Genomic DNA, 18,131 nt, shown 5'->3' on the forward strand with positions numbered 1-18,131 from the left:
CCTACAGACAATAATTACTCATTCTTAACATACGATATAGAAATAAGGGGTGCCTGGCTGGCTCAGTTGGTGGAACACATGACTTGGATCTCAAGGTTTGAGCCTCATGTTGGGTGTAGAGCTTCCTTAAAAATAACCCCCACTAACATTTTCCTTCTTAACATATACATATTTCCTTATTCAAACTGGTAGGTATTTTCTGGCTTACTTTTCTCTTTAAAGAAATCAGCTACAATTTGGAAATCAAGATCTCTACATTAAACTACTAAGTTTAATAAAGCAATTAAGAAAGCAAATCACTTAAGAAAGAAAGAAAGAAAGAAAGAAAGAAAGAAAGAAAGAAAGAAAGAAAGAAAGAAAGAAAGAAAGAAGAAAGCAAATCACTTGGGGCACCTGGGTGGCTCAGTGAGCTAATAGTCGGACTCTTGGTTTTGGCTCAGGTCATGATCTCATGGTCGTGGAATCAAGCCCCAAGTCAGGCTCCACACTTAGTATGGAGTCTGCCTCAGATTCTTTTTCCCTTTCCCAGCCCTTCTGTCCTTCCCCACTCATATTCTCAGATGCTCTCACACTCTCTTCTCTAAAAAATAAAATCTTAAAGAAAAAAAAAAAAAGATCAAATCATCAACAAGAATATTCCCAAATTCACTTGTTTAACAGGCAATAAGACTAAAGGTGCACTGTGAACCTTAAAAGCAAGAACATATCAGGGTAGATTTTTGAGATCTAGTTTAACCCTAGGTCAAATTCAGAAAGTTCTTAGAAGGTTCTACTGTATAATTAAGAGCCCAACTTAACAGGAAAACCAGGATTAGTCTCAGAACAAAGCATTATATTTACCCTCCACTCAAGAATTTACCAACACATCATAATAGATCAGTTTCCCATGAATACATTATGGACATTGCTTTCTATGCAAAGTTAGTACAGATAATTTACTGCATAGTGAAACAGAGTTCTCCTTTCAAAGTTACATATAGATGATTTAGCTTGACTGAAATATCTCATTAAGAAACTTAATCCTAATAATTTTGTCTATATGAAGACAAAATGGAAAACAAACTACAAACCACCCAGACATGTGCAAAATAGGATGAACACTCAGATTTCTTAGCTATTACATATCACCTTTGACCTTTAATAAACTATCAAACTGACATATCAATCCCCTTTCTCCATATTGCTCTTTAGTAGCCGGTGTCTGTCAATGGTCTTTGGCCCAGCCTTAACAGCTATTATCAATGAGTGGTTTGCAAACATGAATGTGCAGCAGATTCACCCAGAGGACTTATTAAAAACAGATTGCTGGGCTACTCTAAGATTGATTCATTGTATATGGAGTGAGCCCCAAAACCTACATTTCTAAACAAATGATGCTGATGCTGCTGGCTAAGGAATACACTTTACAGAGAACCACTAGTCGAAGGGCAGTGGTTCTCAACCATGGCTGCATGTTAGAATCACACAGGGGAACTTCTGTAAATTCCAATGCCTGAGAGTCTCTCAGAACAATCATACCAGAAGTTCTAGAGCTAAGTTCTAGATAACTAATGTATACCCAGGGCTGAGAACCACTTGTCTAGTTAATTAAAATAAATCTAAACCAAATCCATTGAGAATAGATATTGCTTAATACAAAAACAGGGTAAGATTTTTTTAGCCCTCATCTGCTGATAAGGCAGCCAAATAAGGAATCAAGATTAAATTCATTATGGTGGCCTCAGTTGCTTACATACTAAGGGTTAAACTCAACAGAAGTTTCATGTATGCTGTCTGCTTTAAATCCTAGGCAAAGTCTAAGTAAGGTAAGTCTGTAAGTCGTACAAAATGGTTGACTTTTGAAGGCAACAGAAATGTAGGTTACTCTCAATCCCATGTACCATGTTTAGGCTGAGTGGCAATACTGCATATTGGTTAACTCTTGGCTCTGGAGTCAGAGCGTTCATAGATGTTACCTTTGGCAAGTTACATAATTAAGCCTTGGTACCTTTATTTGGGAGTTAATGAAATGAACACTGTAGTTAATGCTAAAGATCATATTAGCATCCACGTAAGAAGTTAGCTCAGAGTCTGGTACCTAAGATATAACATAATCGAAATGGCTGTAAGCTATGCCATACACATGCTACCTAGAAACATTAACCTACCAGAAATACTAAAATTATTGTCCTTCCCAAGTCTACTTCTTCCCCTTCAGTCAACATCAGGGTGCTTATAAGATTATATTCACACCCTTGTGAATTTATTTTTAAAGATTTTATTTATTTGTTCAGGGGAGAGAGAGAGAGACAGACAGACAGACAGACAGACACTGGCAGAGGGAGAAGCAGGCTCCATGCAGGGAGCCTAACCTGGGACTAGATCCCGGGACTCCAAGATCATGCCCCGGGGCCAAAGGAAGGTGCCAAACTGCTGAGCCACTCAGGGATCCCCACGCCCTTGTGAATTTAGATGTTCAGGACTGTTAATAGTGTTAAACTTTGAATACCTTACCTACAGAGAGTACAGTTAATGGAAATACAGCTTTTAGAAAGCTATAGAAGTATACAGTACAAGCTTACTATGAAATAAGGGAAAATTTCATGTTCCCTCTCTGGACTGCTAAACCGTTTCATGATTTATAATTGCAATTACTCTGACAAATGCTTATTTCTGAATCTTCTTCCCCCTTTTTTGTCCAAAATACCACAAAAAATACATTTTCCTCAGACATAGTCTCCCCAGTAATCATGGCTTTGGGAGGAAAAATGGTAGCTTTCCTCACAGCCATTCTGTACATTCCTGTTAACTGGGTACTTTTAAAAAACTTTGAGGATTTCAGAATCCCTTGGAATCTAAATCTTTTAAGTATAAATTTAATGCCAACTCCTTTCCTCTCAAGTACTTACAAGGATGGTTGAGTTCTACAAATACAAAGCCCTTGGTAAGACAAGGGTGACAACAGATAAGTGGTACAGAACAGCAATTAGGAACTCCCCTTTTACCCCCCCACAAATATCTACTTCGTACCATGCACTCCGATGTTAACCCACACGTCTGCTTTATATTATTTGCAGTAAGAAGTGAATCATAAAGCTAACAAGACTAATCTAGGCCTTATGATTCAACTACAAAATCTTCCACTAGAATGCCCTCAATAATTCAGTCTGTGTTTTAAAGAATCTATGGAAAAGGGAACATTACAAATAGTAAAACTCTTAAATCTTAAAATATTGGACAGCCCAGGTGGCTCAGCGGTTTAGCGCCACCTTCAGCCAGGGGCCTGATCTTGGAGGCCCCAGACTGAGTCCCATGTTGGGCTCCCTGCACGGAGCCTGCTTCTCCCTCTGCCTGTGTCTCTGTCTCTCTCTCTCTCTCTCATGAATAAATATTTTTTAAAAAATCTTAACATTTCAAATAAATCTCTTAACATGTTTATGGATTTATAATGTTTTAATCTTTAATTTTTGAAAGGAAAAATGAAGATTAGGGAAAAAAAATCATTTATGTTGTAGAACCATGTCCACCACTATATTTTATTTGGCTTTTTGGGGTTCTCTGATCCAATGTACCTCCTTGCCGTGGCGAAATGACAGCTTTCTCAATCACACTACTATACACAGAGGTTTGCAGATATGATTAATTAAGCAGATTACTTTCAATTTACTCTACAGGAGAGAAATGAGGTTAGTTCACTGAGGGATATGACAACACTCAATTAGTATCAAAAATGGAATGGGATGGTAGCCTAATAAGTACTTAGCGCCTATTTAAGTAAGCTTAAGTACAAAAAACCCGAGGACTTCTGTCGCAGAAGTTATACTAAGTTAGGGGTCACTCAAACTTTATAAGTTCTCTTTGCAATGTAGCATCTCTACTAATTCTCTGTTTATATGGCTGAAAATCGCCAATGCTTGTACCGTTCAGGGCAGACCATTCTCTATCTTCCAAGATTTGATTGGTTTGAACTTTAGATTATCCTAAATTTACCATTTATGTTGTATAGAACTTTCTCCTATACAGAACTTTTAAAATGTGAAAGCTATAATGATCCGTGTCTTTTCAAGCTAAATACTTGGGTCCTTCAGTCATTTTTCATAATTTTACATTTTGGGTTCTATTCTGAAGATGTGCTAGGTCCTGTTGGTATTCTTAAAGCATGAGAGATGGAAAACAATATTCCAAGTAGGGAATAACCAGCTCAGTACAACAGTAACATCACCCTGCTTATTCTAGCTATCTTTATAAAATATCCTTACAGTGTAATTATTTGATAGCCACATTCTATTGACTCACTTGGAGCTTACTACTCCAAAACAAAACAAAAAACAAAAAACAAAAAGACATCCCCCAAAACAAAAAAAACCCCACAAAAAACAAAAACTATCAAATCCCAACAGCACTCCTCAATGCATCATCCATCAAGAAATCAAGAACTTAAACTTATCAAGTTCTTGAGAAAATCATTAACTTACTGAAATCAATAAGTACTTTACTGGAGTTTTTAACTTAGTTTTCCAATAACCATGAGGAACAAACTAACAGAATTTGTTATCATATCCATATTGGGTCATGATTCTTTCTGGGTGGATACACAGCCTTCTGTTACTTGAGACTCTTAACCAAAAGCTCATCTATGTTATACTTTGTTTTATATATATATTTTTCTTTTCTTAAATATGTGAATGACATTATCTACCACTTAAGTTTTTGTCATATTTCTCAAAGATAGTTCAGCTATCCTATCTAAGTTGCCAGCAGTGAAACATGTAAAATTACATGTAATTATATATCACATAAAAGTATTTAGGACAATTTTAGTCTTCTCATGCATGTTGGATTTAGACTTTTACTAACATTTATTCTAATTAAGACTAAGTTCTCCTTCCAAAAAACAAACAAACCCCCCAAAAACCAGTCAAATAAATGCTAAGGTATAGGGATTTGTGCCCTAATGTTACACCAAACTCAGGCCTATCCCTTGGGAAGTCTTAGTCCAAACCAAGAGTCCCCCCAAATTTAAAAATTTAGTAAGCCTTAGTTCACTTAGTGTTTAAAGCTTATTACACTATTTCCATACTGTGCCATTCTGTATATTTGCCAAATAACTCTTCTTCTATATTTTAAGAAATAAAACTCAAGGCAAATCAAGAACTTTACTTGTTGATAACACATATGGTAAGCAAAAGTCATTTTTGGATCTTGAACCTTATACTCAATAAAAGATTTGGTAGCCTAATATTTTCTATACATATTAAGGTTATCACTTGAGTGATTACCCAAGTTCATTTAGTATGTTGAAAAAATACTAAACCTGCCCCAATGGTAACTTTTATACTAAGATATTGAAAACAGGTTAAAAAAATCAAACTTAGAATCTTGGCCCTCAAGGCAAGTTCTTAATACCGTTTTCATAAGAACATTTAAAAACATTTCATTGGATGAGGGAAGAAAAGGGAGTGACTGCCGGGTATGAGGCTTTTTATGGGGAGGGGATAAAAATGTTCTACAACTGGTTTGTGGTAATGCACAATCCTGTGAATACACTAAGAACAGTGAACCGTACCCTTTAAAAGAGTAAAGTGTGAGTTTTCTCAATAAGCTATTTGAAAAACATTTCAATCTCATCCCAATAGCTCTACATGTTATAACATACCAAAAAAAAAAAAAAAAAACAAAACAAAATAAAACCCCAGAACAAAACAAAACCCAGAAAACTACATCATAAAGAAAGAGACCAAGAAACTCTTTACATACTAAATTAAACCAGGCATTAGGATACCAAGAACAAACCACTTAGGAGCCAGGGATGACTGAACATTAAGAAGTCCTTATTATAACCACTAAACAAAGGGTAACAGACCGAAAATGACCTCTAAAAGATTTCTTCAGACTTATTTGAAAACAATCTTGACATGGAAATCTCTGCCTCTATAAACAATAATATGAATGAAGTCCTCAATAACATGAGCACTTACTCATCATACTCGATATGATAAATAACGTCTTCATCAGCAGCAACAGAGTCTGAATTAGACGTAGAGGGTACACTGTCCAATTTATTTGTGTTCTCTTTGGAATTATGATTTACATTTCCATTAGTCCTTTTACAAGAACTGCCATTCTTCAGTGGAGTTTTGCCACGTGAATGTCCATCAGAAGCTCTAGTAACACTACGTATACGGGCTTCAAACCAAGCACCAAGGCCGACATCTCTGGCATCCACCAATTCATTTACCTAAAAAAAGTTTAAAATTAGTTAATGAAGCTTAATTTCATTTATTGCTTCAAAAACCATACTACAACTCAAGTTATTCTGAGCGTTATCATGGTTAACAACATTTGCAGCTATTCCCGTTTAAGGTAATTAGAAATATTAGATCAAAACTATTCTTTTTGGATTATACTGTCAAATCTGTTATTTACTATTACGAAAATTAACTTTCCTTCCAATTTTCAATAAAATAGGTATTTTCTTTATTCCTTGCCTGGGTCTACATCACACTTTTAAAAATATCATTCTTATGTGTTATTCCAAGTGTTATTCTAGTAAGTTATTAAATAAGAATGTCACTTAGTGAAAAGTCAAGACTTCATAGTATTGTGGCTGTTGCTGATTTGCTTCATCAATTTCTTCTGAATCCTAGAGATAACTTATAGTCAGTCTAACAGAAAACAGTTAAGTATTAGAAAAAACTTGATGGGGGAATTATACATGTATAAAGTAAAAGAATCTAGCGAACCCATCTATTCAAAATGGAGTAAGTTCTATCACCAGTTAATAACGCACTAGGAAATGCACTACTTAGTACCTCAAAGAAGAAAACAGAAGACAGAGCTGTAAGACACAGAACAGATGAATGCAAGTCTAGTGGATGATCCAGAACTAAAAAACGCAATCTGATAAAAGGAAAACAGTACATTAGAAAACACATATATCAGAAGAGTTACAATATGGAAGCTGGTTAAATAAAACACACACACACACACACACACACACACACACACACACACACACACACACAAAACCTCTCCTAAAAAAATCTGAGGAAATTGGTCAAGCCTTTAGGTCAGGGCTCTTTCAAGAGCAATAACCAAGAGACATCCCTTAAGTTTTTTCCATTTTTTTAAGCCCCTAAAAAAAAAAAAAAAGACATTAGTGTCTTTTTTGTCACAGGATGATCATCTAATTAAGCTCGTTCTTCCTGAGGGTATTAGAGACCACTTAAGGTATCCAATAGAATTCTGACAGATGGTATAGCTTGGGGCTGGGGTGGGGGCTTATATTAAAAGTTAAATACCCATATATTATGCAAGGCGTTCTTTAGGCTTGTCTAACTCTTACAAGCTTAATAATTCCTCTTTTACAGGATAAGAAAACAAAAAGCTCTGACAAGTTAACTTGCTCCAAATGAAAGCTAATGAAATGTAAAGCTAGAATCTGCAGACATAGACCTTGAAGCTTGTTTTTCCTACTGTATTAGGAAGCTTGATGAAAAGATGACAAGATAGGTAAGCAGGACTCCAAAGGTTAAGTTAGGTTAAGTGATGAAATAAGGTTTTAAAAGGTAAAAAAGGTTTCAAACCACCAAGCTAACACAGAAGGTAGACTACAGACAAAATAAAAAATTATTAATGATCACTGCAGATGAGGTACAATATCTGACCAAAAGCACTATAAATAAATGAACATGACAGCAAATAAAAAGCCTGAAGCCATAACAACGTTTGACATGAGAAGAGTTTAGTAGGAGAGAAAAAGATGTAAAGATCAACCAGACTAGACAAAGAATCAGAGATGAAACACAATATACATCACATAAACTACTCTATGCATTAAATGGACACAGGTGCTTTCCTTTCTTAATAGTCACTGATAAATTTAAAGACATACTTTCTTACAGGCAACATTAGCTAAAACAAAAAATAATCAATGTTAAGGTCAATCATACTTGGGAGAATAAACTGAGACTTCTCTCTCATAGCAAATCAAAATTTAAGGGTTTATGTAGCACTACACAATTATTATAGCAGAGAATGGGGCATAGAGTTGATACTGATATAGCTAATAGAAACATAAGGCAATCTGAAAAATCTCCCATTTCTTATTTATCCCACAAAAAAGAAATTACTATCTCATAAACACAGGGCATTCTTTAAGTAGAATCTTAGATTTATAACCATAAACAAGAACTATAAATTCTCCATTTAGTTAACCACTCATGTCAATGCATAAAAACCAGGTGGAAAAAAAAAAGTTTCTAAATTGAAAAGTAAGGATTTTGCACATTACATAGACATGGTGAATTAGGTCAGATTTGAATGGGCTGAAATGCATGCAAGAGATTAAAGATCCTAGCCACAGCAATTAGACAACAAAAAGAAATAAAAGGCATCCAAATTGATAAGAAGTAAAATTCTTTTTTGCAGATGACATTCTATATAAAGAAAACCTGAAAGACTCTACCAAATAACTGTTAGAAGCAATAAGTAAATTCACAGTAAAGTCACAAGACACAAAAATCAATGTACAGAAATCTGTTGCATTTCTAATACACTAATAATGAAGCAGCAGAAAGGGAAATTAAGAAAGCAATCCCATTTACAATTGCACCAAAAACAGTAAGATTACCTAGGAACAAACTTAACCGAAGAGGTGAAAGACCTATACTCTGAAAACTCTGGTGAAAGACATTAAGGATGACACAAAGAAATGGGAAGACATGCTAATGGATTGGAAAAATATTGTTAGAATGTCTATACTACCCAAAGCAATCTACACATTCAATGTAATCTCTATCAAAATATCAACATCATTTTTCACAGAGCTAGAACAAACAATCCTAAAGTTTGTATGGAACCACAAAAGACTTCAAGTAGGCAAAGCAATCTTGAAAAGGAAAAACAAAGCTGGAGGTATCACAATTCCAGATTTCAAGTTCTACTACAAAGTGGTAGTAATTAAAACAGTATCGTACTGATACAAAAAGACACCTAGATCAATGGAATAGAAAACTCAGAAATAAACCCACAATTACATGGTCAATTAATCTTCAACAAAGGAGGGATAAATGTCCAGTGGAAAAAGTCTGTCTTCAACAAATGATGTTTGAAGAACTGGACAGCCACATGGAAAGGAATAAAACTGGACCACTTTCTGTCACCATACACAACAATAAACTCAAAATGGATGAAAGACCTAATTGTGAGACCTGAAGCCATGAAAAACCTAGAACAAGAGCATAGGCAGTAATGTCTTTGATGTTAGCTGTTGCAACCTCTTTCTAAATATGCCTAAGAGAAACAAAAGCAAAAATAAACTATTGGGACTACATCAAGTTAAGAAGCTTCTGCACAGCAAAGGAAAACAACAAAACTCAAAGGCAACCTGTATGGGAGAAGATATTTGCAAGTAACATACAATAAAGGTTTAGTATCCAAAATCTATAAAAATCTGATACAATGCAATATCCCAAATCCTAACAATCTAGTTAAAAAAAATAGGCAGAGGACATGAATAGAATGTCTGCAAAGAGAAATACAGATGGCCAATAGACCCATGAAAAGATGCTCAACATCACTCATCATCAGGGGAATGCAAATCAAAACTACAAGAAGACACCACTTCACACCCGTCAGAATGGCTAAAATCAAAACCACAAGCAGCACCAAATATTGGCGAGGACACGGAGGAAAAAGAACCCTCTTGCACTGTTGGTGCAAATGCAAACTGGTGCAGCCACCGTGGAAAACAGTACAGTTTCCTCAAAAAGTTAAAATAGAACTACCCTATGAAAGTATTCACACTACTGGGAATTTACCTGAAGAATACAAAAACACTAAATTTGAAAGACTTTATGCACCCCTGTTTATAGCAGCTTTACAACAGCCAAATTATAGAAGCAACCCAAGTGTTCATTGATAAGCAAGTGGATAAAGAGGTACAGGTGTGTACACATGCACATACACACGCACATGATGGAATACTATTCAGCCATAAAAAGACTGAAATCTTGCCATTTGCAACAGCATGGATAGAGCTAGACTGTATTATGCTAAATGAAATAAGTAAGTTAGAGAAATACTGTATGATTCCACTCATGTGGAATTTAAGAAAATAAAGGGGGGAAAATCACAAAATAGACTATTGCACAACTGAAGCTAATAGAACTGTTAATTACACTGAAAATAAAATAAAAACTTTAAAAAAATCTAAATCTCTATATTTAATAAGTAAATTAATTTTAAAATAAAAATCATCCTACCACCATAGGGCATGGGTTGGAGGGTTGGCTCACTGACAAGCTGTTTCCTGTCTCTTTCTAGAAAGAGGTAGCCTAACCTTGGCCAGCAAGTACCTCCCTCGAAGATGTCAAATCATAAGAGATAAAGGAAAACAAATTAACGGGGGAGGAGTGTTTGAGCTGAAGTCATGAGATAAAGTTAAAAACAGACCCAATCACATAAATGTTAGCTGAAAAGCTAGACTTATTCATATAAAGAATATTTAGAGAAGAATATTCCATATTCAAGTAGGTGATATGAAATAAAAGGTATGGGAGGCAAGAAAAAAAATCATTAAAAAAATGAAATGCCAACAAATACTGGAGAACTTACTATATCAGGCATACTTCTAAGCACTTTATATGTTCCATTTAAAACACACCAGCTCTCTCATTTAAGAACCAGCTCCTAACTTAGTTAAAAAACAAATAAAACACACACACACACCCCTACAAAAAACCCCGCACAGCTTTGCAGATAAACCTAGGTTTAGGTTTGTGTTTATCCATCTACCAGATATAACCCTGAATAAATTAACCTGTCTCAGCCTCGATTTCTTTATAAAATAACATACTTTCCTGTGTATTAAGAGATTAGGTGACTAAATCCACATGATGCGCCAATGAAACAACTGTCTCCTTCCACTAAGTATCAACATGTCCAATTTTAAGACTCATTAAATCTCAGTATAGTCTTAATACCGTGGTCTTCTTTTTAAGCATTCTTTTTTTTTTTTTTTTTTTATTTACGATAGTCATACAGAGAGAGAGAGAGGCAGAGACACAGGCAGAGGGAGAAGCAGGCTCCATGCACCGGGAGCCTGATGTGGGATTCCATCCCGGGTCTCCAGGATCGCGCCCTGGGCGAAAGGCAGGCGCCAAACCGCTGCGCCACCCAGGGATCCCAATACCGTGGTCTTCTTAGTAAAGATATTAGCAATTTACTTGATGTATATTATCTACTTTATTTTTAAAGATTTTATTTGAGGGGGGGGAAGGGCAGAGGGAAAGTGAGAAAACAGACTCCTCACTGAGCAGGGAGCCCCTATGGGGGGGCTCAATCCAAGGCCTCTGAGATCATGACCTAAGCTGAAGGCAGATGATTAACCGTTGGGGCCAACCACGGGCCCCTATTACCTCTTTTAATACCTATAATACAAAGTCATTCTTATTTTCCAATGAGGCACAGAAGGAAATACACTAGTCCTCAGGAGATACACAGCTAGAAGTGGGAACCAAGCCGATAAAGATTTTTCTGACTCTGAACAGGATCTCTCATTTTAACATGTTTTTTTTCTAAAATTTACAAATCAAACTACAATGTGGTTCCGTTTACATAAATTTCAGAAAGAAAATAGGGGATGCACACATAGGTTAAAGGTTATTAAGAGGCTGTTAAAGGGTAATGATAGGATCAAGTTAATAAAAAGTGAAGAAATGACTGCTACAGAAGTTTGGATATTAGTTACAACTAGGGAGGAAGGAATAATAAGAGAGGAGAGCCCATGAGAAGTTCCTGGGGTACTGCTTTGTATTTCCCAATCTGGTGGTATTTGCAGACACTGACTTCCTATTTCACTAAGCTCTACTTTTTTGTATTGTTTGTTTCCTAATCAAAAAGGTTCAAAATCAAGAAGCAAAGTTGTACTGTATATAAAAGCTAGGAGATACTAAAATATCCATGATTTTTACTTAATTATTGAGAAGTTTCCCCTTTCCATTATTTCCTATAATCAATATTAGAATATATGTAAAACTTTAACAATGCCACACACTTACCTGAACTCTAAAAGCTTTATTATCCTAATATAGCTTTATTATCCTCATTCTAGAGTTTAGGCCAAGAGGACAGTCATTTCAACAGGAGGATCTACTGTGAGTTATCCCAAACTTCCGGTCCAAAAACCAGAATTAGCTCTATTTAGGTATCAAAAGTCCACCTTGTTTGAGAAAATTATTTCCCAGAGATCATGGAAACAGATGGACCTAGCCTCTGTACAATCTTCCACAGGTTCTCCGAGTGTGATAATGATTTATCGGACTTCTTACAACATATAAAAAGAGGTCTAATACTGACCAAATGTCATGTAGTTATCAAATATGGCAAAGCAAGAATGATGGCGGACAAAAACTTCAGATTAAAATTCTATCTTCATGTATTACATTTAAATGTTTATCTATGCCAGTTTTGAGAAATACTGACTTGAAAATTCACTCTTTGTATCCACTTACTTGAGGTCCAAGGAAAATTTTAGGCAAAAAGGAAAAGCCCCAAATCTGTTTGCTCATCCATAAAGCAATTTTAATTATAGAAAGCCCTATGTCTATAAAAGGAAACTCTTTATAAAGTACAAGCGACATAAGTGGGAATTCAAGATAAAGGCAAAAAACTTCTCCCAATTTTAGTGATCTAGAACAATTTAATTTTGATATACTATTCATAGACTTACTCAAAGGATAATATTCAAAACAAATCAATTTGAAAGTAGCAGCTTCTAAGTGTTTTCAGGTTAGCCAAATTTAAGTTTTAATAGCTAGTAAGAGTCTGTGAAAGCAGGGAGTAATATTTATCCTTCCATCTCTAATATCTAGAATATATACTATACAACCAAATATTCATCCAATGAATGAATTATCCAGAAGTAAGCACTTCTAGGTTTAAAAAAAGTGAAAATTTCAAATAACTATGACAATTACTGAGCTTCATCAAAAAAGCAAATAAATCTGCTAGCCTCTTCAACTAGTAAGTTAAATGCAGCTCTGACTAAACATTATAAACAACAGTATACCCTTTTGAGAGTTTAAGTTCTAGCTTCCATGTGTATTTCTAAATGAGGAAAGGAAGACAATATAAACTACATTTATACAACTGGGAAGAAGCTGAATTGGAATCTGAAAGCAAGTCTGATGACAAAAGTGGATTTCTTAACCTCTGTGCTATATATTAATATAAGAGTTGTTTAAAAAGTGCGATATTAGTAACTGGTAAGTCAGTAGAGCATGTGACTTGATCTCAGAGTTGTGAGTTCAAGCCCCACATTGGATGCAGAGCTTACTTTAAAAACAAAATAACATAGGAGCACTTGGACAGCTCAGTCAGCTAAGTGCCTAACTCTTGATCTCAGCTTGAATCTTCGTCTCAGGATCATTACTTCAGGCCTGTATTGAGCTCCACAATGGGCATGGAGCCTACTTAACAAAACAAAACAAAACCAAAACCACCAACAAAACAAAAAACCCATCCTGTGTCCTATGAATATAATTCTCTTTAAAAAGAAACAAAAACTGGGCACCTGGTTGGCACAGTCAGTTAAGCATCTGCCTTAGGTCCTGATTTGCGGGTCCTGGGATCAAGCCTTGCATTGGGCTCCCTGTTCAGCAGGAAGTCTGCTTCTCTTGCTGCCCCCTCCCCACCCGCCTGGGGCTCATAGTCTCTCTGTGTCTTAAAACAACAAAATATATATATTAAAAAAGTTAGTTACTAGAAGTATTGACAGTCAAAGTACTAACACAAGAAAAGCACAGATATGCTGAGAGAAGTAGTTTCGCATAATACTCTTTTGAATTAGGTTGGAGACATGGCAGGGTACTGATGAATATGCTCAACAGAATTTTTTTTTAATAGCTATGTGAGAGAGAGAGCGTGCGCATGTGCAGGTGCCCAGGAGCAGGAGGTAGGGGAGAGAGGGGGAGAGGCAGAAAAATCTCATACGGATTCTGCGCTGAGTACAGAGCATGACGCAGGGCCTGAGATCATGACCCTGAGCCAAAACAGAATCAGACTGCCTAACTGACTGAGCCACCCAGGCACCCCTGCTCAACAGAAAGAATTTAAGTTAACTAGAACTGCTTAACCTTAAGCTCAGACCTAACTGATACATATATAAGCTGGCCCTCTTTGAAAACAAATTCAGGCCTTCACTGCCCAAAACATTAAGTCAGAAGTAGCAGCTTCTGAACTATTGCCATTAACCAAAAAGTTAAAATAATGTAAGCTTAATATACAGATGACTACGTACTTATAGACCATCGAGGTACAGGGGTTCTTATACATACATACATATACCTCCTCAGTTTGTCAGCTGAGAGCCCTAAAAGCAACAATATTCCAGTAGCAAGGAGCATACTTAGACCCTAGAAGAATCAAGGCTCTTTGAAGAAACATTGATTCCAGGTCTGGGGCAAAAAATAACTAAGATGGGCCAGGTGCATCTTCTAGTGCCAGAAAGAAAGAAGTGCTTTAACATAAGCAAACAAACAAAAAAAAACCGTCACAGAGAACACATATCCCTACTGATGTGAATGACTAACTGAATAAATGGGGGAAAAGAGATAAGTCTCCCATGTAGAATTCCTAATACATTTTTAAATAAGGAAGTAGAGTTTGTAACTATCCTACCTCCTTAAGTGTGGGCTATATATACAGACTTCATCTAAAAATACAGTATGGAAAAGGGGTAGGGGAAGAGTAACTTCACAGTAAAGAAACTCGACAAATGCCACCTCATCAGCCAAGTGATTAAGGCTCTCAACAGTGTAAGTTCCTACTAATATAAAAACCTAAGGTATAATTAGCAAATAGAATGTTGGTAGTTTGTGCCCTAGATAGAACGTGATAAAAACAGCACTTTACTTCTGTGGTCTTCCTCCAAAAAATATGTAAACAAGATGAATACTAATAGAAGGGTATTCTACAAAGTATCTGACCAGTATTCCTAGAAACTGTCAAGGTGTTCAAAAACAAAGTCAGTCTGAAAAACTGTCACAGCCAAGAGGAACCTAAGAGGATTCAACAACTATTTAGTATAGTACTAATGTAAATATAATGTGGTATCCTAGATGGGATTCTGGAATAGAAAAAGGATGTTAGATAAAAGCTAAACAGTTATGGTTAATTTTTTTATAACTCATTAATGTAAAGTGTTAGTTAACAGGACAAACCAGGCATGGGATATATGGACACTGTAGTATCTTCCCAATTATGCTATAAATCTAAAACTGTTCTAAAACAATTTTTTTTTTTAGAAAACAACGTAGAAAATACTGCTTACTCAGAAGGATGAAATCAACAGGTGATGTAGACAATATGGAAAGTAGGCATTCAATATTAAGAATTCTAAATTTTGGCTACATAAAAAGCATTGTTTTAATTGATGTAAGTCTTGCCCATATTACGTAAATTTACTCCCAGACTTTACATTTTGGAATTGTAAATTTCTTTTACTAAATGATTGGAGCAAGGAACACTATTAGTATTTAAAAAGCCACCTTACTGATTGCTCATAATACTCTAATATGTTTATCTTAGTCTTTCCAGATATTAATAACTTTGCCTACTCCAATATTTACACTTTGTTGTTCTCCTATCATGTAGAAAGATATTAAGTAACAGCATTAACTGGCTTCCCTGCCTGGCTCCTATCTTTAATGGGAATGCTTCTGGCTTTTCCCCACCATTAAGCATGATGCCGGGTAGAATTTAAAATATTCATCTATTCCATCTGTTCCACTTACAAAGATTTTTTTTTTAAATTAGAAATGGATTTTTAGAGATTAGATTTGTTTTCTTTGGTTACCACAATGATTACATTAATATTACTATATTTGGGGTTGGGTGAAATGCGTGAAGGGGGTTGACTGTGTGATAATGCATGATAACTAGACTTGTGGTGGTGATCATCTTGTAGTGTGTCAAATTATAAAGTTATAATCCTGAATTTTAGAAGGCAAATGATAAAGCTATATACCTGAAACTTCTATTTAAAAAAATCCAAATAATGAACTATCTCACTTCTTGACATACCATCCTTGATCAAGGTATTATGTTCTTTTAACATACAGTCATAATTTTATTTGCTAAATAGAACTTTGGTTTTACATCACTACATAGTGATATCGGTGTGCTTTTTGTTATATTTGAGTATCAGTGTTAAAAAGCAATGGGAAACTTTTTAAAGCTGTGAATCAATTTAGATAATATAATTATTCTTCAGAGCTTTAAGATAATCCATCAGTATAGTCATCTAGTCCAGAGACTTCTGAGATACAGCTCTTGACCAGTTTTCTTGATTCTATATATATGGAATTCTATCTTTCCTTAGATAAAAAATTATCTCTATTTGCATTTTCTTAAACAATTTACTTCAGCTACTAATTTTTTTATTTTTAGCCTGAAAAATTGAGTCCCAATTTGTCCTAAATGGTAAGAATTAAGAAAAAAGTTTTAAGAATAGGAGAGGATGAAGCAAAACTTTCATTATTTCTACAAAATTTATTAGAATTTGAGAAAGTTGGCAGATATAAGGGTCAATAAATGTATCAAGTACATTTCTCTATGTAGGCAAACAAATCACAATTTTAAAAGATAACTACTTATAAGAGTATTAAAAACGCATCCACTAGAAATAAGATATGTAGAGAAAACTGATAAAGAGATCAAAGATCTAAGTTAGTGGAGACATCTATTCTGTCCATGAATGGACTCAATGCTGTAAAGTTGTCAATTCTCCAAGCTATTTTATAGATATAATCCCCACCAAATCCTCTATTACTTATCTTTAGAGTTTGACAAACTAATTCTAAAATTCTTTACATACAAGTGTTAAAAGCCAAACACCAAGACACACTTAAATAGGAATAGATTTGGGAGATGTGGGATAGGGAGATAACAGTTTACTAGGCTACAGTATTCAGAACAGCAAAAGCAGAGACACACACGCAGACCCACAGAACAGAGTAGAGAACAATTTGGCAGTATCCTGTGAGTGAACCAGCACTTTGGATTTCTAGGTAAAAATTCCTAAAGAAATTCTACAACAGTGTACCAGGTTATACAAAGAAGGTTCAAAACACCTGAAACTGGGAAAAGCCTAAATTTACCTATTAATCATGGATTAAATGTGGCATGTTAATAGAATAGTGAAAAAATAAAATACAACTATATGCATGAGAATCAAAGCTGATAAAAAGAGTTCTGTTATAAAAAACTTCAAATACAGGAAAAGCAAAAAAAATTTTAAGAGATAACAGAAGTAGTAACACTAAAACAAAAAAGATCAGAATAGTCAGAATAAGTAGTTTACCCCTTAAAGAGAGAGGGAGACATGTTGTGGTAGTGGCACACACAGGCTTTAGAAAGGAACTGATATTATTCAACTTAATCTCAGTGGAATTACACAGGTTTTTGCTTTATATTCTTTAGGCTGTACTTACACATTTTATATACTTATCTACATACTGCACAATTTTTAAAGACTAGTTTTAAAAGTTAGCGTATCAACAGCTCAGTCTTTACTTTGAAATGGCAATCAATCTTCACTTATTTGCAACATCCTAAAGAACAGACATCTGTATTCTCACAACTATCAAGTCTAAAGACAACATACCTTATACAGCCCAATGCCAGGATCAATAAGAAATTCACAAGTTGATGTAGACGGCTGACTAGAAGGTCCCACCCTTGGGGTTTTCTTTACTTTAGGTGGACTACTAGAACAGGGTTTGGCCTGTACATCAGTCTGTTTAGATGTGCTAGGAAGATCAGGGTCTGGGCGAACTAGTAGCTGAATTATGTCATTCAGTCCAACATCATAGTCAAATAAAGTATATCCATTTTCCAACTGGAAAAAAAGGATAAAAAAAAAAGATTAAAATGCTTCTCTTAAAACTTGATCTTTCTACATCTTTAGTTACTCAAATGTCCTAGCCAAATTATAAAATTCATAGCAATGCAATTTAGTGACCTTGAAACCATTCCTATTACTTTATGGCCTCTAACAGTAGTACCTTCTCAGGACTTAAGTATATTTTTAAGAATCATTCCTTATTATCTATCAGGAACATGGATAGCCACTGAAACCAAAAATATAT

General features: G+C 35.2%; 1 protein-coding gene across 1 annotated transcript in view; it reads right to left on the minus strand.

Annotated features, from left to right (window-relative positions):
- The window catches only part of UHRF2 (ubiquitin like with PHD and ring finger domains 2), a 77,060-nt gene that overhangs the window by 53,131 nt on the left and 5,798 nt on the right, over window positions 1–18,131 (minus strand). The window contains exons 2-3 of the mRNA XM_055302327.1: window positions 17,648–17,881; window positions 5,958–6,217 (exon numbers count right to left, since the gene is read on the minus strand). Of these exons, the coding sequence (XP_055158302.1) occupies window positions 5,958–6,217; window positions 17,648–17,881 (494 nt within the window). The remainder of the gene's footprint in view (window positions 1–5,957; window positions 6,218–17,647; window positions 17,882–18,131) is intronic.

Source organism: Nyctereutes procyonoides, unplaced genomic scaffold (assembly GCF_905146905.1).
Source record: "Nyctereutes procyonoides isolate TBG_1078 unplaced genomic scaffold, NYPRO_anot_genome, whole genome shotgun sequence".
NCBI lineage: Eukaryota > Metazoa > Chordata > Mammalia > Carnivora > Canidae > Nyctereutes > Nyctereutes procyonoides.